The following is a 23,260-nucleotide window of genomic DNA, read 5'->3' on the forward strand; positions in this document are numbered from 1 at the left end:
TTTAAATTTACATGATGGACAATTTGAACCAACTTGTTATGACAAAGGCATTATTTTCGAAACAAGAGTCAAAGGTGATAACGCCATTTCCTGCTAACGGAGTACAGATCTTTATCACGAATCAAAAATGACAACATAGCAATTAATACAGCACATGTTGTAGAAATACGGTACGTGAAAAGCAACACATTATGAATTATTACCATACGTATATCCCTTTTGGGTTTAGAGTTACTATAACCTGTCCACTTGCAGTCTTCAGTCTCATGCATTAGCTTTTGATTGAACGTTTCTTGATGAGAAGCTAATCCAAAAGCTAAAGGCCATTCATTCCTGCAGCAAACCATGGGATTAGTCACATGCGGCAGTCACATGAATCTCTGCTTCGAAAAGAAGGCAATCTTGTGATGGACACAAACAGATCATCTCTGTTTGCAGTCAGCCAATTGACTGAATCCTCCACGCCTTCCGATGACCTCAAATTCAAGAGCTCTCTCTCTCCTCTTGTAAACATCTACAAGGCCATGTGAGAATCACATTGGACTGAGGAGATGATGGAATGTGAGGGGGGAGGAGTTGGCGCCACAGAATTTTGGGGGATAGGCGTAAGCGGAGAGTGACAGGCACCTTAACTTTTCTTTTTTTTTTTTTACTTCATAGGAAGGTTACATCTTTAAAGTCCATAAGATTCATCAGGGATAATTCAGTGTCTCATGAAAATCCAAGCACTAAAAATAACAGCGAAAGCAGAAAAGGTGTTCTCTGATAAAACCAAGAAAAGAACAGGTTTCCCAGTGGACTTCTGGCAAATTATTCCCGACAAAACACACATTAGAGAACTTCAATACACGGTTTATTTATTACTTGACCTGTGTGTATGTGTGTGTGTGTGTATGTGTATGTATTTGTGAGCATATGATTGTAAAATCTCAGTAGTAATAGCCCCTCCCCTTCCTGTACATGAGCATATACTGAGTTAAAAATACACAGGCGACCAAGATCTCAGCGACATGGTGAAAATAATCAAATAAAAAAGTCAACCAATGCTCAGTTGACGTGAACGGGGTTTGCTTGTTTCTTTGTTTTGTTTTTTAAGTTAAAGCATTCCTCCTTTCCAATCAGAACAACGCTCCATTTTTTAGCACTTGGAATTCTTGATTGAATGAGGTGTACAAACCAATGGTTACACAGTTTTCGGGAAAACAAAACTTTTTGTTTGTATATATTTATATATATATATGTATATATATATAGTTATATATGTATAGATTTATATTCATTTCAACGCTTTTTAAAATAGCACAGTAAACACTTTTCACACATGATAAAAACCACTGAATGTGTCTGATTGTTTATGTATAGGCCAAAGGCATTAAAAGAATCACATCCTGGTAATTCATAACTTCACTTCCATTAATCATCACTAGTTCAGAAGTTCAGAACATTCTCATAATACGTAATGTGACCTTTCAGCTCACTTTCTGTAGTAAAAAGTCTTCCAGAAGAGGGCTGAACCTCTATGTTGCTGTTTGCATCTATATGTTGTAATAGGTATGCATCTATATTTCTCCACACGTGAACCACACAGAAAGAACTGAAACAAAAAAGTTATATAAAGACAGTCAGTCAAAAAACGAAAACACAGAATTTGTAGTCCGTTCTCCGCGTCCTTTTCGTCTGTGCCATCAAATACCTGAATAGCACCTGTGGCCCTCTCGCACACTGTATGCCACTCATTATTTAGACCCAGATAGTCTTTGTACAGTACCCTCACTGGTGACCAAAGAAATAGCTCAAGGGCTCCACATCACGTTGGTCCAAGTTAATAACACTTCATGTATGTAAACAGGCACACACAACTCTTCAGAGTCCAAACCACATATGGGAGTGAGCAGGTCCTTCATGGTCTGTTGTATTCCTGTTTCACTACTTCTCTTCCCTTTGCGGATAACTTTAAAATCTCCACAATGTCAAGAGTGTTTGAAGCCCAGATCTCAGTCCTGCTGAGAGGAATAAGGCCTTGGAATGCTCCTCAGATACCGAAAGGTTGACAGCTACTCAGAATTTCATTCTCCTTGCCTCTTGTTGGCAATTGCCACCCGAGAAAATGGCATTTATCCAGAGTTGTTGTCCAGTTTTCTGTTTATTTAGTCTTAGTTTGAGGTCTCTATCATCAGTGTGGTGGTCTGTAACGGAACTTCACGCTGTCTCTGACAGGTCCACATGGAATGAGCTAGCAAATCCTCTTGCGGGCTGTAAGACAGAGAAGAGTCATTAAGACAAATGACACTGTTTCTCATGTGGCTTTTTAGTAACTGCTCCAAATACAGCTCGTTGAAGGATACATGCCACTAAGGACTTTCTGTGAAGTTATTTATACACCATAAAAGTGCCTCCACACTGTGTGATACTAAACCTAAGGAATGTGATTAAAAACAACGGCAAAGATTACTATTTCAAATATGATGCCTGCATTATGCAAAAAAAATACACTTTGCATAATCTTTGTATGTATCCATAAATGGATTGATAAAGAATTATATATTATTTACTAATAAAATAATATTACTATGGCCAGAGGTGGGCATCGTCAGTCAATCACTAAATTCCCGTCAGTATTTCAGGCCACGTGGGCCCAGTCCGTCCCTTGTCGGCGACAGCCAGTCAGCGTCGAGAGCACAATTTCCACGTCAGTCACACGCACGCGCCGCACAAGCAGACACGCAGTCAAATAAAGAAAATAAATAAAAATAACAGACACTCACACACGTAGTGTGGTGATCGTTGCAATAAAAACAATGAGACACGCCATTGCGGTCTGTGGTACCAAAAAGTAAGCAACACTGTTTTATCTTATTTTGGCTGCGTGTCAAGTGTGCGGCACCTGCATGTGACGCGGTACCTTAAAAGTCCGTTCTGACTTGGACCGAGTGGCCGGGCCTGAAATACTGACGAGAGCTCACAGCGGTCTAACGTACTGACAAATGCCCACCTCTGGCTATCGCTACAACCAAAAAAGGTGCAACTTTAGCATAGCATCAACCTCTGGAGATGTTCTCCTTGTTTTTACACCCTAGTGAGCAACACACCGTCTGCTGTTCCAGTATGAAGCCCGATTTGAAAAAGACCAAAATCACAAATCCAAAGTGTATAAAATATAGTTCCATATTGCACATTTCTCATTACCCTGTGAGGCAGAAGACATGAGCAACCTGCTATATTTAGAGCAGGCTACCTAAAGGCTAAATAGCATTTTTTTTTCTTCCCACACAGGCAATTGTTGTACAGGAGAGAAATTGCTTGGCACAGTTTGCTAGGTGAAAAACAATCCTTTACCTGAGAGACAGTCCCCAGTCGGCATGCAGTTTCATGGAGGATGGTGGTGTGCATGCTAGTGACTTGATTGGAAATGACCTCTCTACTGAGTGTGTATATCGAATCCATTCTCTACTCTTAGAGCTAATAGATTATTCATGCTATGTGGGAGCACGGAAATGATTTGTTATCCTCTCCTAATGAATGCTGTAGAACTCTTTGGAGCTGGAAATTCCCTTTTATGTTCCAATTGATATCAATATGATGCAGCTCAACTTTCCGAACTGTAGATTTTTGAGTGTTGTTTGTCAGCATTGTTAGCTAACCCTTTTCCAGAATAGAGTAGAATGACGACTTCTTCCCGTGGATTTAAAGTCACATGGGGATTCATTCAAGTAACAATAAATCAGATTCAGATGAACGTGTGAGGTGATGAAACAAATAAAAACATGAGATGAGCTTGATGTAGATGACCTTTACTTATATGAGCATCAGATAAAAAAGATAGCTAGGCAAAAGATTTGTGAGACTTCCAGTGGGTGGGAGGGAGACAAATGGGCCACAGCAGATTCATAGGAGTCCAATTCTTCTTTCTTTTTATTAGTATTTTTGTATGTCACATTATTACAGACAGTAGGTAAAATTAGTGGGGAAGTCTATTTCGTGGATTTTGGAGAAAAAGGGGGTAAGCAATAATGGATTGCATTTTCCATTTGACAAAAAAATTATAAATTACAAGAGAACAATACAACAAACTAAAGTTGCACTTGTAAACTCCTTAAAAACAGGAGAACTAAAAGTTTATTGTCCAGATTAGAAAAAAGAGGCATATTCAGCACCCCCTCCTTTAGTATCTGTACTGGATCAGACCAAAGTCAAAGGGTCCGAGGGATTTTTCATACTGATACTCACAGAAAAAAGTGGATTTGTACGGAAGGGTCCCCCTATCATACTCTTTCCTCTCTAGCGTGCCGGAGCTGTACTGCTGCTGTTGCGGATGGAGGTGATGGTGAAGACTGTTGTGTGACTGTGACCTTTGACCATCCTTGCCAAAGGTGAAGAATGACCTATTGCTGGACGAAGCGGTGGACGATGTCAAGGCGACTTGGTCGGAGAGGTTGACAGAGGAGGGTACCTCAGTGTCTGGCAGTGTAGCATCCATTCCGGGCACATGGAGGTTGCTGCGATAGTCTGGCCCCTGGCGTCCATCGGATGGGACGAAAGATGGCATCCAGCAGCGGTCTGAGTGGCCCAGGGCCTTGCACTCTTCTGTGCAGTTGGAGAACAGATCAGCACCTGCAGTCATGTCAGTAAAAATACAAGGAGAAGATTGTAAGCACAACGGGAATGAAATAGGAAAAGGTGGTAATAGAGGACGCCAAATAACAGTGACACCAAGTAAGGAAAAAAGGAGTCCAAAGTGGATGACAGAGAGAAATGGCAAAGTTGTGGAAGAGGACAAGCAAGATGGGAGAAAAGACCAGGGGATGACAGGAATTAAGAATCATTCATGTGATGAAAACACAAAAAGTGTATGAAAACTATTAATCAAAGAACAAAGCCAACACTGATGAAACAAATAGTTTGTTTTCCTCTGAACCTTGTTCATTCTGTATGAAATGTGCAATCAAAGTGAGGCAGCATTTAAAAAAACATGCCCTCAAAGCACCATCACCACCACATGTAAACAAAAACTTGACAAATTATCCCAAGAAATGTGACATGAAAAGCAACAAAGTATTCACTTGACTAGCAAATTATACGTCAGTGTCAATCATCCCAATACAAGCAGACAGTCTGTAATTGACCTAGAGTTACTACCAAAAACAAAACAGCCACATAAAAAAGATTATATGAATATGGGAAATGATATAATAGAAGAAGAGGCATGAAAGGGATCCAACCTATGTTAATTACACTCTCTTAGAGAGAATAAAGAGAAGAGGGTGGTGGGATAAGTGTATGAGTGAGATTATAAAGTGGGAAAAAAATCAGAAAAAAGAAACATGAACAGAGTCATCATAATAATTACACCCTGCAGACAATTTTCTCCCGTGCAGATTGGATTTGTGTTTCCCCTGTAGCTGGTGAAATGTGAGAAAGCAATGGAATGGTGTGATCAAAGAAGGAGATGGGAGGTTGAGGGCTTACATCAGAAGGCAAAGGGGTAGAGTGAGAAAAAGAAAAGGGGACACTCTACGACCCCTCCACTCCATCCCCCCGAGGCCAAAATTGGTTTACTATGAAAGTGCCTGCAGTTGCAGAAACACACCCTTGTGACGCGTAACATATTCTGAATAGTATTATTATCCACAATGCAGGTGTACCTAATGTTTTGACCAGTTAATGCATTCAAATAACATTTTCATAAGATAAACACATGCCGAGCACTCCAAGTGTACAGGCAGGAACACGTAATATATTCAGACACTAACATATCCGAATGCATAAATTAGATAGATAAATAAATAAATACTATTACTATAAATTATGGTTTGAATGGCTATCCCTCCCGTTTTTTCCTCTTTACCTTTTCTCTTGCTTGGACAGAGAAATAAATCTCAAAGTAGCTGACCATTGTACTGTGAATTATATTTACCCACCATGAACGAAGAAAGCACAAAGAAAGTAGGACATGTCATAAACGCACCTTGTCAAATGTTCTATTTCACTTATGTTTGCTTTGACAGGATAATACTGCTCTTCTGTGCTGTGCACCTATCACAAAAATTTGATCTCCCTTAAACAGGTCACACTGCTAGAAATAAATGAATAAGAGACAGGCAAAGCATTGGATTATTATTGCGTGGGGAGGTGCGAAGATTTCAGGATAATGTTGTGCTTGAGCCCAATCCTCTCTCACTTTATGTTTACCCGTTTACAATGTGTGATGTCAGTGTGGGTGTTGTAAAGTTTTGTGGTATTTGTTTGTGATTTTATCCGACACTAACTTCATAAATTAGTCAACACTCCGTTATTTTGTTCTTTCTATTTTAAACATATTCTTTTAGTTATTGTTTGTCATCTGGAATCAGGGAGGCATAAAACAGTTGCATAGTTCTCCTTCAGAAAATTACAAAAGACACAAGCAAACCATTTCTTTTGAACGGTACATTATAACTAAAGCTGGGTGCACACATGTAAACATGTAATGGGACCTAATTTGAGCAATTTCCGATCTTCTGATCAAAGTTAGCAAGGGCCCAATTGTTGGATGTCTGTAAAAGATTATCTTTACTAATGGTTCCCGTGGTGTTATGAATGATCTTTTGGCCAAGGCTGAAAGACTTCAGAAAAAGAGGAGCAATTGTTTCTGCTGAGTATCAAGTCTCCCAAGTAATTAACAACAACGAAGATGACAAGGAAAGTGTTTCCAACTGTAATATAGGAGGAATAAAAGATGTATTTCACAAAAGATGTATTTCCAATCCAAACTTCAAAATGTTCTTTTTGGAAGTAATCCCCTTAAAGTCGAACACCCTTCCTCAGCCTTCTCTGCCACACCTTCATGCACTGTTGGAACAAGGCTGTTTCTGTGATCCTCTGCAGCTCCGTCGTCACGGCCATCATGATGTCGTCCATGCGCGTTGTCCACGGTGAAGCAGCCTCGAGTATTCCTCTCTCAACTCATGCCTCTTCCCACACACTGAATGAAAAAAACGCTACAGGATCTCTTTGATGGCGTGCTGGTTGATCGTCTGGCCCGCATTGAAGGGGAAAACTCATAGTTTGGTTTTGAAATATATCTATTGTGACATCAGTCTTCTGACACACCTCAGTGAATGTTTGCCAAGCTTCTTGAATTTCTTCTTCTATTACTACTTGTGTATTTTCTGTTTGGATGCCATCTTACCTCTCACTATGTGGTTTAGGTGAATGTTAGAGTGAATGGTTGTCTGTCTAAACTGAATGTGTCAGCCCTGTGACTGACTGATGACCGTTCCAGGGTGTACCCTGCTTCTTGTCCAAACATCAGCTTTGATAAGGTCCATCTCACCTGTGACCATGCTCAGGACAAGGAGTTTAAAATGTATTCATTAATAAATAAGCCAACAGTGTTTTGTGGGGATTTTTTTTTTACATACAAGTAACCTCTGACATTACAATGACCATTGCATGACATAGTTAAAATTTTAATTTGAGATGGTTTAAATTTAAAATTGAATGTACTCAACTTGCATTCATCTGACTCTGATTCCAACAAAAAATGTCATCCATGCTCATGTGAGTAACACTGGTCATAGCTGAGGCAGGCCCTTGTGTGTGTGTGCATTATGTTTGCAATAATGCTGCTACTGTAATTCTGGACACAAGGGGAGCACGGCAGGCCATGCGACCGCAGTGACCATGAAGTCAGATGAGACACAAGGCTCCCAGACAATAAACAGGGCGGGCCAAACAGAAGCGGGAGTCACAGATTTCTGGGGCAGCAAAGCTGCAAGAGCCATAAGGAACAGAGAGGAGGAGTGCAGAAAACACAGATGGGGAGAGCAATGGCCAAAAACAGACAGGGGGACACCGCAGATGGAACAGGGAGAGTGGTTAAATGCATACAGAAGTGGAGGGTTTATACACAAGAAAATACACTTGTCTTGATTTTCTCTTGTTAAATAATTGGCTTACAAATATTCAAATGGTACTGTTTTATATTACAATGACCTTTTTATCCCCATTACAAAAATGACTTGGGGGATGAAAACTCACATTTACAGGGATGCTATTTTCATCATTTCAGTATTACCAAATGAATTATTATTATTATTATTATTATTATTATTGTTATTATTAACTCTTTAACACTACTGCAAACCATCTATGCAGAGGCAACTAAATCAACGAGTGTCCTGGAGCCTTTTAACGATTTGTTGACATTTGCCAGTGCTGACCTCAGGCATTCTAATCTTCGCTAGGCCATTGTGGAGATAAGTGATTGACAGTCACAGTGCTCATTCATCTTAAAATATATACGTTTTAATCAAATCAAAGGCGACAATGGGCTATTGTGCTCTGGAGAAGAAGAGTAAATATAGTGTGCAAAGCCTCGGCAACCTGAGAGGGGTCTTTGCCTGTCAGCTTGCTCTTATCCAACAGCGACATCAACACATATGTTTGCAAACACGCAGGCTTAAAAGTACTCTTATGCCAAGTTATGTAAATGCTTGGAAGCAAACAGACAGACAGGCCATGTGCGCATGACACCCAGTGGCTGTTGATCCTCATGAAGCACCTTCACTTCCTCGGGCAGGAAGCAAACAACAACCAAAACAGTGAGTGGCAATGACAGTCCCTGCCAACAGCGCTCTCCCTCATCATGACCTCATCCGGCAGGCAAACACACACACACACATGCACACACGCACACACACACACACACACACACCCCAACACACACGCACACCCCCACGCACACGCACACACATTCACACAAGTATGCAAACTTGAGCACATGCAAGGGGGTAAACAATGCTACACAATGCAAAGACAATCTACTTTCTAATAAGCCATCAGCACATTTCCCCCTGACTATTTTGTTTTTCATTACATTGCTGCGCGTTTCAGAAATCCCATGTTAGAGTGATTTGACTAATTGTGCTGCATGACATACAATCAGCAAGTGGGAGCTGGAGGAAATGAGGGAAAACAAATCCTGTGGAAAAAAAAATGAGCCAAATGTTTGAATGCTCTGTGTGGGTACCCAGATTAGACCCACTCAATCCCCATGATCCGTGCCCTGCATTCACCCCTCTGTTCTTGACTTTCTCTCTCAAGCACTCTTTTTCGGTGTCAGTTTTCCCGCAAAAACAAAAACAACAAAAACGCCCCCGGTTGATGGTGTCTATATATATATATATATATATATATATATATATATATATATATATATATATATATATATATATATATATATATATATATATATATATATATATATATATATATATATATATATATATATATAGTATTTTTTTCTTCTTTGTTCCAGAGAGAATACAGGCATGGCAATATTTGGACAGCAGCTCAAGATGGCAGGGGAGTAGCAATGCTTCCTTGCACGAGCTGCCTAGTGATGAGTAAACCACAGACCTCGCAGGGAAAAAAACAGAGCAAGATGGCTGCCACTCTACCCAGCAATGACAGACAGAGAAATTGTTGGGAGCCTCGCAGAGGCAGCTACTAAATGTTTTGATGGAGAGCCGAGATGGCAGCTTGCCCATGCGCTGCCTGGTTGATTAATATCCCACCTTACTGTACAGGCTCTGGGTGACCACTGGTGATTGATCTCTGGTTTGTGTGTTGTTTGGATGCAACGAGATGTGCTAGATACTTTTTAATGAAATCAATACAACTCTCACTAAGTTGTCACACCTCCATTTGTTGCAAAATACAAATTATCTTTCTAAATACCGTATCTTTCGGACCATAAGTCGCCCTTAAAAGCCTTCAATTTTCTCAAAAATCTACAATGCGCCTTGTAATGCGGTGCAGCGTATGAATGGGTGAATGTCAGCTTTTCAATTCATCATCTTTAAACCCTTTGCAATCCCACCTGGCAGTTTTACCTGTACGAAAGGTGCACCAAAGCAAATTTGATGCTGTACTTGAACCATTTGGAGTATCGGCATAGTTTTGGTCTCTTTTTGAAGATAACACTTTGAATTTTTCTCCTCAACTGTCAGAATATTTTTAAGTGCTACTGGCACTTATGGAAGTTTGAATACATAAAAGGCCGTGGGTCGCCCATGGGTTGCCCTTCTTTTATGTATTCAAACTTCCATAATTCAGTGCCAGTAGCACTTGAAAATATTCTGACAGTTGAGGAGTGTTATCTTCAAAAAGAGACCAAAACTAAGCCAATACTCCAAATGGTTCAAGTACGGCATCAAATTTACTTTGGTGCACCTTTCGTTCAGGTAAAACTGCCAGGTGGAATTGCAAAGGGCTACTTCCTTGCTATTACGTTTCTCTTGTCATTCTCATGTGCATGTAATCGCTAGCAGGCTTCTATGTTTTTACTTTCTGCTTCTGTGTGTTAGAAATCTAATCATTTGAATCAATCATTTGAAATGTACCGGTAGTCCTATCAGCCTAATGCTGCGGTCAGCTGAGCGTTTCTGGCTGCACGTTTACAATGTGGGATAATATCATTGTGGTCTGTGGGACCAAGAAGTAAACGTCAAGTTAAATTCCTTCTATGTACTTTCACATTTTCATCCCACCGGATTTAGAACTACTTCTTGCTTTTGCACGTGAGAATCATGGGAGATGTAGTCTTACTAGCCCAACGCTGTGGTCGCTGGTGCAGCCAAAGCTTTCTGGCTGCATATTTCCAACGTTACAATGTGGGACCGGACCGGCACAAAGTAAAAAACATTTCCAATCGCTGTAGAGGCCAAGCAGAAAATGTTTGATAATGGTGACTGTATTGACTTATTTACAGCCCTTCAACTGTCAACCCTGATAACATTTAGCATTAGCCCCCCCAAAAAAATTAACACAACCACAGCCCCCCAAAAAAAAACACAACCACCGGTCACCAGATTGACTAGCGATGCATGTTCAAACTTTTTTTCATCATTTTTTCGCCCGAAGCACCCCCATGTAATTACACGGGGAACAAAAGCAAGGGAGACATGTGGCGCTACCAAATGTGTTCAGCCAGTCTGAACGTAGCGTAATAGCACTAAATCTATTAAATAAACATACAGTACAATTAGAATAAACTATTTCACATACAATGCTTCACAAAAATTATACACCTTATGACCCGGTGCAGTATGATTTATATTTTTATTTTTTTCAAATAGACTCGTTCATTGCTATTGCACCTAATAATACGGTGCACTTAATGGTCCGTAAAATAAGTTTTTTTTTTTTTAATGACAATCCATCCATCCATCTGTTTTTTATATAGCTTGTCCTCATTTAGGGCCGAGCTGAGCTTGGGCCTATCCCAGCTGACTTTGATCTCCTTTGAATGAAAGTGTTAAATATCATGCAAAAATATCATTACACAATAATACTACAGTATATACTATTTTGCTATAATAGTATTCCCTATGTGAGTTAGTGTCTTGGGTGTGAGCAAAGGTGGTTACTAAACCCAGCTTCCTAAACGAATTTGACAGATCAATGACAAGGAAACATGATGCCAGCTACTAATTCATAATCATCAATCTCATACACGCTTGCCACAGTGATTTAATTGGCCCATTTGTCATTGCGTTCGTTCTCACGAAAATGTCATCATGACGATAATTTTTGTTCTCCCTACCATATCACAGATCTCGGCATCCGCGTCTGAGATGCCTTTTTTTTTTTTTTTTGCTTGTTCACTCAATTTCCTATTAGGGAGACAAGGCAAGTAATGCAGAGAGAAGACAGCACCGTATTTGAATTAAACAACCTGAATGAGGGTGTGGGCTAGATAAGGGTGTGGCAGTCAATCACTTGTGCTTCGGATCCTGACACAGCAGTGTTTCACTGCAGACACACTGCTTTCAGGAAAGCTATTTGCACACTTTTTAAAAGCATCTGGAGATAACCTCACAGGCACAATCCCTTTGATTTAAAACAACAGCAGGAGCCTTATTTTCTAAAGTGTCAAAAGGGTGGCTGTGCGGTTAGCAAATGCAGGTGTGGTTGATGATATGCCAACTGCAGATTGTTTTCACTTGGTTTTAAATATTCAGAGACATACCAAAAGGGACATTGTGATGCGCGGTCCTACGAGGACAACCTGCCTCTAAACCCCCTTTGATAATTGCTATGCAAAGGCTTCAGAAATGAATTACTGCTCAGCCAAGTGTTGCGGAGATCCAACGTGTGGGGGAAACAAAATGAAGGATGAGACTGTGCCGCACATGTGCGTCACATAGCTGTTTGGATGTGTACACACTGGCAAATTTGCTTAAGCAGACAAATTCTGGAGAAATACACAAAACTGATGTGAGGTCTATGCTGGTTTTAGCTCATTCAGTGCATTCTCTTCTAGGAAATATACACTCAGCACAAATGCATGTTAGCCAACACACACTGCCCACATTAGACAAGGAGGAATAATTGTATACAGTACTGATGTTCATTGAGTAAAAAAAAGACACATCCATCACTTAAATGAAAAGATCCATATGAGGTCAAGAAGCAATATGCAGCGGACCACACCATATTTGCGGTTCAGCTCACCTAGTGACAGATTTTCTATTTTAACTTATCCCCTGTTATTTGTGTAAAAAATCACCTATTCAACATTATCCGTGACGTGGCAAAAAGTCTGAAAATGGTTTCTGTTTTACTTTCATGTCACAGTGCTATCTCCAACAGGGGTCACCAACCTTTTTGAAACTGTGAGCACTTCTTTGGTACTGACTAATGCAAAGAGCTAGTAGTTTGATACACACTTCTGCATGAATGTGTTTGCTCAAATTTTCCTTAACAATGTAATTATTATGTTAATAAACTATTCTTTTATTTGAAAACATTGATTGTTAACAATTCCTAACAACAATTAGTAAACGTAGAGTAAATATCAACATGTAACTGTATCTATAGAGCTCTGCCAGTGTTTTTTTCAAATGATCACTTCTACAAAATTCATAGAAAATCACAATGACCCTTCACCATTGACTTATTTTTACAAAAGGCAGCGGGCTACTCATGGTCCTTGGGGACTACCTGGTGCCCGCGCGCACCACACTGGTGGCCCCTGGTCTACAGTATGTCTGAAATGTTATTGTAATTGTACTTTCACTTTAACTGAGACAACAAATGGTTATTGTCGACTGTACACACGCAAAAATATCAAACTAGTTGTCCACTCAACCTATCTTTAGCGATGGAAGTGCTGCCGATAGACACATACATTACACTCACATATTATATTGTAGTGTCTGATTAATTGAGATGATAAACACTGTTGGTTGTAACTATACACTGCTCAAACAAACTTCCATTAAACTAAACAGCTATGTTAGATTTGTGACTGAGTCAGCAAGAGTTGTTTATTGTACATGGCGGCGCCCATGTCTACTAGAACTAAACAAGGCCACCAGTGGAATCTGTAACAAAAGGTCAGCAGAACATCGCTAAACGTACGAACGACTGCCATTTTGTGTTGTTCCAGTGTGGATCCAGAGGTTTCAGATCAGTAAACACCAAAGTGCTAACTGCTAAATCGACCCAGCAGTCTACAAAGCAACATACCGGGTACTCCTAGGCTGGCATACCGATATCTACTGGCTGCCCCAGGAGCGCTGGCACCATAGATGGGACTGCTGTACTTGCGGTGCAGTCACGAGTTTTACACCGGACTGCACCACTATAATCATTACCAGAATTGTTGATGTGTGTGCTTAGCTGTAAAGTAATTTTTGAAGATGTTTATTAGCATCGGAAATGCTATTAAAGTGTTTTGGCATAACAGTTTGGGGTTTACTCATGGTTTAAACTATCAACATAGGCAATTATAATCACTTTTAGGGGAGCGTTAATCATTCGCGGTCGGTTCGATCGCTGTCCACCCGTAGCGGTGGTCCACTGTATACACCTGGCAGAGTGCCAAGTACGTAATAGACTGTGAATCTGACTACAAAATAAATATCTTTTGAGATTTCTGATATCTAATATTACTGATATTACTGAGAAATTATCTGTGAAGAGACCATGGAAGCTCACATAAAGGTATCTTATATTATGTGCCATACATAACGTGTACATAACAACACATTAAATTGTAATATTTGTAAAGCACATACATACCCTATTTAGGTTCTTACCATATAGTTTTTCGTTCCATTTGCTTCAACTTTAAGTGAGTAAGACATGACAGATGTTTATAAAATTAAATATGACTGAACAACTGACTCACAAAAAAATGACATCTCTTTCGTGTGCTTGTTTTACAGCCAATATCTGTCCAAAATCCAAACTAACTACTAACCTAACAAAGGAAAAGTCCATTTGTACTGCGGTATTTGAAAACTATACAGCACCATACAACTATAGGGGGATCATAACAAACAAATTAATAAATGAAATAGCAAAAATAGAAACCTTATATTGTATTGGAATACTTCTCCGCAAACACACACTGACTTTGAAGTTTGTGAAACTTGAATGCCCCCACATTCAAAAATACCACTAATGTGCTATTACCTCCCATAGAGTGGTCATCTGTTCATTTAAAAATCAAACACAAAGGAACAACAGCGATATTAGAATATAAAACACAAACAGTGTACAGTATGTTCTTGGACTTGTGCCAAACTGGAGCTGAGGATACTTGTTACTTTTAGTTGCCATGTAACATTCCACGCAAAATAGATGGTCAAACCATCTTCCTAATCAGCATTGAATTATCATATCACGACTAAGATGTCATAAAACATTGTCAACACTATCTCTTCCTCTTTCTGAAGTTCTTCCTTCTGCTTTGTTGAGTAGAACGGCTGACGGTTGTATAAGGAGTCAAATATTTAAATTTCAACTGCTGCCTTTCTGATTTACACAGTGTGACCTTCCTTAAGTGTTTGATAAGCGAGAGCAGAGAGTTACACTATCAGTTGCGTGTAGATTGCTCTCTGTTTTGCCTCAGGTGATAAATAATGTCAAATGCCACAGAGCCTGCTAAGTACCGTTCACTGTCCTACAGCACAGATCCAAAGAAGTCTAGTTTATATTCCCAGCACTGATATGATATTTGGCAGACTGCGGTCTAGTCGGAGGTCTTATATGGGCTGTGTGGAGTGAAGCCTCAGAGGAAAAGGGCAATTCAATATGAAATGTGATTTTCTATTGCTCCTCTTTTTGTCTGACTCCACTTGGATCAATAAACGGGTACAAACCTAATCGAATGTTTGCATAAACACAATGACTGCTATGGTAATCTGTGTCTACAAAAAGGACTCTTCAACACTGCAAAGCAAATAAAAAAAGAAGCAGTAAATAATCTGAATAGCAATATGTTTATCTATTTTATAAATTATACAAATATTTCTAACATTCCTTAGTATCACATTAAAAACTGGGGCCGCACAATCTATTGAAAAAATATCGATATCACGTTAATGGCCTTTACAATATGCATAGCGCAATGACATACAGTCATTTTCTAATGGAATTGTATGATTTTATCTGAATTTGACCAGTCAGATGTGCATCGCCATCCAGTAGTTGGATATTATCTAGGGGAATTACAATTAATTAGCTGAGAACACATTGAGCTTGCTTATCTTGCTGCATGAAAAAATGTACTTCTTTCATTAGATAACAAAAAATGTCCTTTCTTTAGGTACATGTTAAATATTGCAACAATATTGATATCGCTAGTCAACATCCATATCATATATCACATGTCTTTCCAATATCGTGGAGCCCTATCAAAAACTACATGTGTGTACCTTTAGGGATACAATGACTTTGTTTGTCAAGATATCTAATCTTCTTTCACATTGTTGGCCCTAAAAATGTTGCAACAGTGGCAGCTTTAACTCATCTATAAGAACTTGAGCTATAGAGCTGGAAGGTCACTGTTGAAGTCCTGCTGGGGCTAAATATAAACGTAAAATGGCACCACACATTATTGGAGGGATGCTGGTCCAATAATGATAATACCCATTAATAAATTATCCTAAAACACAGACACAATTACCTTTACTTCCAAACATACAGTAACTACTTTTTTTCTTTTTATGATTCAATACTTGAATGTATACTGAAGGCCAAATATAGACTGCAACTCCATTTCTTCCAGTGTTGCTTGGCTGACTGGTCGAAAAAGGGGCAACGTAACAATTCAAACAGATGATTGAAATACCGTATTTTCTGGACGATAAGCCACATCTTTATATAAGATGCACCCACTCTAAAAACATATATAAGCTGCACCTTTATATAAGCCGCACCTATCTATGTTGAAAAATGTAATATTTACTGCATTTACAGAACAATTTTGAACTGTAAATGAACATGTATGTACCTGAACATACTATTTCCTAACAGTGCCTTTTAACACTGAAGCAACTTTGCTGATTAAAACAGAACAGTACCAAGAGAAAATAAAGTACTTATCTTCATTTCACTGCCCGCTGCCACTTCAGTTTGTTAGTTAACTTCCGCATACCAACTAATTCATAACCGAGTGCATAGTGCCCTCGCCTGTTGAACTCCTCCACCTGCAGTCACATCCCGTTAATGGCAATTGTATTGTATTGTAATTCAGGCTAGAGCACTTATTGTGGTGGAATAAAAATCCACAGAATAGCTGCACCTTTATATTAGTTGTATGGTTCAAAACCCAGCAAAAAAGTAGCGGCGTATAGTCCGGAAAAGTACGGTACATCTCATTACGTCACTTTCGCTTCTGTGCCTTTTCCTTTCACTTGAGTGAATTTATTGATCAATGCCACAAAAGAACTGCAAGCCTAACACTTCCTCCATGTGAGTTGCTGTCCTGTCAGTGCCACACGGCGGCACAGCAGTGAGAGGACGAGAGGAATGTGGGAAAGCAAAGAAAAGTTTTGCCAAACAATCTGTCTTTTCATCGTCTACAGAGAATGCAATCAATACCTTTTGATTCTGGTCATGGAAGCCAGTTACATCACACGGCCATGACAGTCTTAGTTACAACAATTAAAAAAGTCCCCTGTCTGCTGAATTCACCACATCCCGTGGACAAACATTATTCTGAAAGCTATGCATGATCATGTTTAGCAGAACTCACCGGCAGAGTGGCCCCGGTTCGTGGCATCGTGGTCACTGTCACCTTGTTCACTATCACCATGACCACTGTCTTTAGAGCTCACGATGTCTGCTTCTTGGAATGCCGAACTGGAGGAGAGAGGTATAATACAGTTAGTCATAGAGGTATGGGAGAACAAAACGAATTCATGGGTGGAGACTGAAGTCAAACTACAATACTGGGATGGGGATTAAATGAAAGGAAAGAAGAGTACAAGCGAGAGAGAGAGAGAGAGAGAGAGAGAGAGAGAGAGAAAGAGAGAGAGGGCGACAAGAGAGTCGGAACCCGCCAACGCATAACTGCATTAATACCGTCACGGCGGCCATCACGATTCTAAATTGGATGTTACACATGGCATGTAATGAAATCCAGTCTTAGAGCTTTAATAGGCACCGCTCTGCCAGTTATGGGACTGGTGCCAAATTGAAGAGCTACATTACGGACACATTGGGAACCATGTCGTCTCTCAGAGCCACAATTAATGATGCAGAATCCACAAGACTAATACTGATGGGTGTAATATTCACTTTTATAGATCTGTGAATAGACTGGGGTTCCCTTTGGCCAGCTGGATGTTAGCGGTCCTCAGGTAGTGAATGGTTGTGCGGTCCGCCTTGCTCAGCACATTGCTACTATCAGGATGTGAGTGTGTGTGTGTGTGTGGGGGGGGGGGGATTCGTGTGCGTGAATGTGTGCAAGAGAGACAGAATGTGTGCTTTTCATTACCTGTTAACACGTCTTGGTCTGTCCACCAGGTAGCTGAGTTCTGCACGTTGGTGTTTATTCTAGAAAACATGTAAAAAAAAAAAAAAAAGCTGGTTATCCCAACTAAAAATAATACACAGGTGAATATATCAATGAAAGAAACACAAGTGACCACAAATGCATATATTAGCATAGCTTGTTCAAATCTATTTATGCTACGGATGTTGAACGTATCCACTTGCAGGCACGCACACATCCACTTAATGACTGGGTGAGAAGAGAGCAGTGGCGAGTGGGTTAGGAGGCGATTGAATGTGTAAATGATTGAGCCAGCCTACACTGGGACTGAACAACCTTTGTTCACGCTGCTGCCATGCTGGGTCGTGCAGAGAATACTTAAAGCACAGCAAAGGCAAGACTGTGACTGGCTGTCTGGCAAAACTCCAGCCACACCGCAATCAACAAAAAGCTTCAAGTCCTCGACGCTCTCCGATGCAAAACGCACAGGCTGAGCACAAAATGGGGCCATCACTTTTCTCCTTTTGTCTAATGTTTGCCGCCTCAATATATTTTGCTCATTTAAGCATATGCAGTGTATGAATTATTCTTTAGAGAAAAGGGGGCATAATTAGAACAATCTATGATGTCCTCCACAAAGCGAGTGTGGTTAGTGGCTATTTTTTAAGCAAAAATCATCATAAATGAAGTTTCCTAGTAGTGTAATTTCCATGAATAAAATCGAGTCTGAAGATGATTTCTATCACATACAGTATTAACTTCAAATGGGCTTGCAACACTGCATACACAATATACATGTGAATGGTCTATTTGTGCCCTTTAGGTCAAATGAAACTGGTCAAAGCAAATCAAAACAATAATTAATATAAAATATACTTTGATATAGAGATTTTGAGTCGGACAAGAAAAACACTCACATGAACTCTGTCTGCTTTATATGATATGAGTGAATAAAATCTAAAGAGCCACAGGAGATTTAACAATTGACATGTACAATCACCATTAGGCATGATAATAATTAAAGGCCACAGCGCAAAACAGTCAATCAATATAATTTCCATCTTTTGAAGGGCTTTGGTTTGACAGGAATAGAAAACATGAGACATATGGTTGGCTGATTATTTCTGCCTAGATGATCATGTTAAATGGTAACATTATAATGCATTGTGGTCAGGTGGATTGGGGGGTAACCTGTATTCTTACCTCACTGGAAAGAATACTGCCGTTGGATATGATGTCTGGTTGTTGGTCGCTGTAACCAGTAACTAAGGTGCCACACGGGTTGGTGTGATCCGTTTCAGTGCTTCGTGAGGGGCTGCACGGTTTTAGGAACATCAGATCAGTTTTGGCAGATTCTGGTGTCAGACACACTTGGTAGCAGTAGGAGTTCTGGTTCTGGTGGTGGTGGGAGCCGAATCCACCCCCCACACTCCCCACTCCCGACTCCTCCACGGGCACCTGCCCCACGGGCCCGACACCTGATGTCACGTTGGTACTCTGAACCAACATGATGTCGGACTTGCTCAGCTTCTTCTGCTTGCGGCCTCGAGCGTGCCTGCTGCAACAGGAGCCGCAACACATGCAACAGTCACCGGCCAACAGGCAGGTGTACAGGTTGAGTTTCTTGTCCTTTTGGCAACGCACGGCCAAGACAATCATAGCCAAGAGGAAGATAAAAGACACGGAGCCGAGGGCTATGATGAGAATGAGCGTCAGGTCAAGGGAGGTCTCCTTTGCCTTGGAGGCAGAGCCACGATCCCCACTGCGACCTTCGACCACACTGTCCACTAAGATCACACTCACACTGGCTGAGGACGAGAGGGGGGGCTGCCCGTGGTCCCTTACTTCTATTAGCAGGTCATAATGGCCCTGAGAGTCCCGCTTGTGAGAGATCCGCCGAGCGGTCCTCAGCTCTCCTGTCCTCCAGTCCATGCGAAACATGCCCATCTCGTTGCCCCTCAGGATGCTGTAGGACAGCCGCGCGTTCTCGCCGTCGTCCGCATCCATGGCCACCACGCGTGTCACGAGGTAGCCGGGCTCAGCAGAGCGTGGCAAGGGCTCCTTAGCCGTGCCGTTTTTACCAATGGGGGCTATGACAGTTGGGGCATTGTCATTTTGGTCCACTATTATAACGTTCACAGTGGCATTTGAGAAGAGCTCAGGTGTTCCCGTGTCCTTCGCCTGGACCATGAAGCTGAACTCCTTCAGCTGCTCATAATCGAACGAGCGCAGTGCATATAGGTAACCGGTGTCCTGATTTATGGAGACATAAGTGTCCACAGACATGCTCTGTATGTCACACTCCAATATGGAGTAAGTAATAAGAGCGTTCTGTCCAATATCAGGGTCTAAAGCGCTCACAGCGTGAATGAAAGCCCCAGGCACATTATTCTCAGTCACATACACGTCATAAACCACCTGCGTAAAACGGGGCGCGTTGTCATTCTCATCCGAGACGTGCACTTTGATGGACTTGCTGGTGGCAAGAGCTGGCTGGCCCTTATCTTTTGCCACCACTGTGATAGTGTACGACTCTGTCGTCTCTCGGTCCAGCGGGCCATCCGTCACGATAGTGTAGTAGTTCTTAAAAGACGACTTGAGCTTGAAAGGGACATCTCCCAAGATCTCGCAGCTCATTAAACCGTTCTCGCCCGAGTCCCGATCCGCAACGCTGAAAAGTGCAATGACGGTGCCCGGGGCGTCCTGCTCGCTCACGGACTCGGTCACGGTGCTGAAGCCAATCTCCGGAGTGTTATCGTTCACGTCCACGAGTTTCACCAGCACTTTGCAATGAGCGGGGACCGCGTTCGCTCCCAAATCTTTTGCCTGTACGTAAATCTGGTGCGTGTTGCTCTCCTCGTAGTCCACCTCACCGGCCACCTCTATCCTGCCTGTCCTGGCGTCGATGCTAAATAAGTCTTTAATCCGCGGGGTATTGTGGTTGCTGAATGAATAAATAATTTCCCCGTTTTGGCCCTCGTCAACGTCAGTGGCGTTGAGCTGAATCACTTGGGTGCCCACGGGGGAATTTTCCCGCAAGTTAACAGTGTAGACGGACTGGTCAAAAGTGGGCGCGTTGTCGTTGGAGTCGAGAACTTTAACGACCAGGAGCGCGGTGCCGGTGCGCTGCGGGTTGCCTCCGTCCACAGCGGTGAGCACGTAGCGGTGCACAGCTTGCTGCTCCCTGTCCAGAGGCTTCTCCAGCACTAGCTCGGCGAACTTGTTGCCGTCACTTTGAGTCTGCACGTCCAGGTAAAAATTGTTATTATTGGTGATGGCGTACGTGCTGAGAGCGTTTGCGCCCACGTCCGGGTCGAAGGCGTTCTCCACCGGGAAGCGCGTCCCGGGGATGGCGCTCTCGGATATCTCCACAGAAATGTCCGCCTCGGGAAAACTGGGTGGATTGTCGTTGATATCCATCACTTCAATCTCGACGCGAAACAGTTCCAATGGGTTCTCCAAAAACACCTCCAGGTGCAGTAGGCACGGGATGGTCTGCTTGCAGATTTCTTCTCGGTCAATTTTCTCGCTTACTACAAGCGCGCCGTTTTCTAAGTTCATTTCCAGGTAGGGTGTCCGTGAACTGGGCACAGTCTGGAAGCGGCGAGCGGAAAGTTTGGTAATGTCCAGCCCCAAATCCTCCGCGATATTCCCAACAACTGTGCCGGGCTCCTGCTCCTCTGCCACCGAGTAGCGGAGCTGAGAGAGCGCTCCATTCAGGACGGAGACCAGAAAAAGCAAACGAATCATATCTGCTGTCTCCCTCCAAGTACACTTCAAGAAAGAAAAAAAGTTGCTTAAAAAAAAACCTTTACTCCTGACTTTTTACAAGCAGCGCGCATTCCCAAATTATCTGCCCGAAAAAGCGGTGATGTTAAAAAAAGAAAGAAAGAAAATAAAAGGTCTCCGGTTGTGCAATACCCCTCCTTTGACTCGGGTAGTATAACATTTAGTCGTTTGAGCGGTGTGAAGCGCAGCCATCTGATCCGAGCGCCTCCGTTTTAATCAATTCCTCACTGCACGGCTGAGTTTTGGCGTCAGGCTGGTGCATAGTCAAGAGTTCCTGTGCGCAGAAACACACTGACCCCTTCTTCACAAAAAGTCAGCACAAAACATCAAATTACTGGATGGTAGGGGGAGGGGGGGTAGAAAAAAATCTGCAATTTCTACATGAAGACTATGACGAACAGCAGAGCGTTTTTCCCCCCCTCAACCTCGTTGCTTGAATTTAATCAGTGTGTCCGTGCGCTCAAAGCGGATGATGTTCTCAGCTCGGCTTCTGTCAGGCGAGTGTGAGCAGCGGGTTGGTTTTGCACACTGCTTCTTTCCCCACCAGCCAATGGTGAGCTCCAAGACCGCGCGTAAAGCCACCTGATTGGGGCTCCGCGACGCCAGCCTGCGCGCACACTGGAGCCTCGCAACAAAACCAGTTAAGTGCAGTTGCGCTCCTCATCGTCTTCCTCTCTTCTCCTCCAGGCCAAGCCCTTGGTAGTTGCAGGGAAATTAAATGTTCTACACTTCGGCGAATTAAGAAAGTCCAATAATAGAGAGGGTTGGAACCAACTTCGCGCGCACCCAATAGAGCCCATGCAGCTGTCGAGGGAATGTTGTGTTGGTTAAAATTGTACCTGTTAGAATGAAACTGTCATCACACGCAGTCAAAACAATTACATTTCGCAACAAGACGATTCAATGTTGCCAGCAGCCGGCGGTGCAAATATTTCACCATGTTTTCGCAGTGCTCTGAAGTAGTGTGTGAGTCATAACGGAGCCTATACACACAGCTAATTAAGGGGCACCGTGCACGGAAACATCCAGTTCACGTAAAGCTGCCGACTGAAATGTATGCCTCTTTTCCCTTGCAAGGGTCCACGCTCAACGGGTAGGCAGCATTTCCTATGTTTTGGAGAGTTGTCACCAAAAGGGTTTCCCATCAGAGCACGATCACACATGGGTTGCTTTAATTCAGTTTAATGAAGCATTATGCTTTAGCCCCACCGTGATGTTAATAGCTTGAGTCTATTAGTTCCCCCTATCTTCCACTTCTTATCATTAACTCTCCTCACATGCTGGCCTTGGCTGTACGTGCAGTTGCATCATGTGCTAATTTAATAGACAATGAATATATTAAGTGTGCAAATAGGCGGTTTCCGAGGGGGTGGCATAAATAGTTGAGGTAGTACTTGTGCGCATTATTTTTTAGACGGTGATCACAAAGAGGATGAAAAGGGGTGTAATTGAAATTAATTAGCATAAGTCTCCAAATCCAAGTGTATTAGACGGGACGCAACAATATCGACCATAATGCAAAGCGACGTGCCCATTGTGGAGTGGATTAAACAGCGATTCTGCATCTAGCCACGCAAGTCAGAAGAAACAAAGAGCAGACGTTGGATAAATTTTCACCCATGTCTGAGCCAGAGCTGTGTGACTGAATCGAGCTGACACTGAAGTGGGATCTCTCTCTCTCTGTCTCTCTCTTCTCCC

At 41.9% G+C, this 23,260-nt stretch overlaps 1 protein-coding gene across 4 annotated transcripts; it reads right to left on the bottom strand.

Moving 5' to 3' along the window:
* Positions 1–840: 840 nt before the first annotated feature.
* On the bottom strand, positions 841–22,049 carry pcdh10a (protocadherin 10a). 4 transcript variants are annotated; one of them, XM_086034273.1, is made up of 5 exons: positions 18,977–22,049; positions 17,777–17,835; positions 17,033–17,139; positions 4,451–4,611; positions 841–2,253 (listed from the first exon to the last, which is right to left on the bottom strand). In XM_086034273.1, exons 1-5 carry the CDS (start codon positions 21,521–21,523, stop codon positions 2,200–2,202), a joined length of 2,928 nt encoding a protein of 975 aa, XP_085890399.1. In that variant the 5' UTR covers positions 21,524–22,049; the 3' UTR covers positions 841–2,199. The 4 variants fall into 4 exon arrangements, with proteins under 4 accessions (XP_085890399.1, XP_085890398.1, XP_085890397.1 ...); XM_086034272.1 differs by having other exon boundaries at positions 4,228–4,611; XM_086034274.1 differs by lacking the exon at positions 841–2,253 and adding an exon at positions 4,241–4,388.
* Positions 22,050–23,260: the final 1,211 nt, after the last annotated feature.

Source organism: Filicampus tigris, chromosome 6, assembly GCF_054856515.1.
Source record: "Filicampus tigris isolate MCC_2025a chromosome 6, RoL_Ftig_1.0, whole genome shotgun sequence".
Classification (NCBI taxonomy): Eukaryota; Metazoa; Chordata; class Actinopteri; order Syngnathiformes; family Syngnathidae; genus Filicampus; species Filicampus tigris.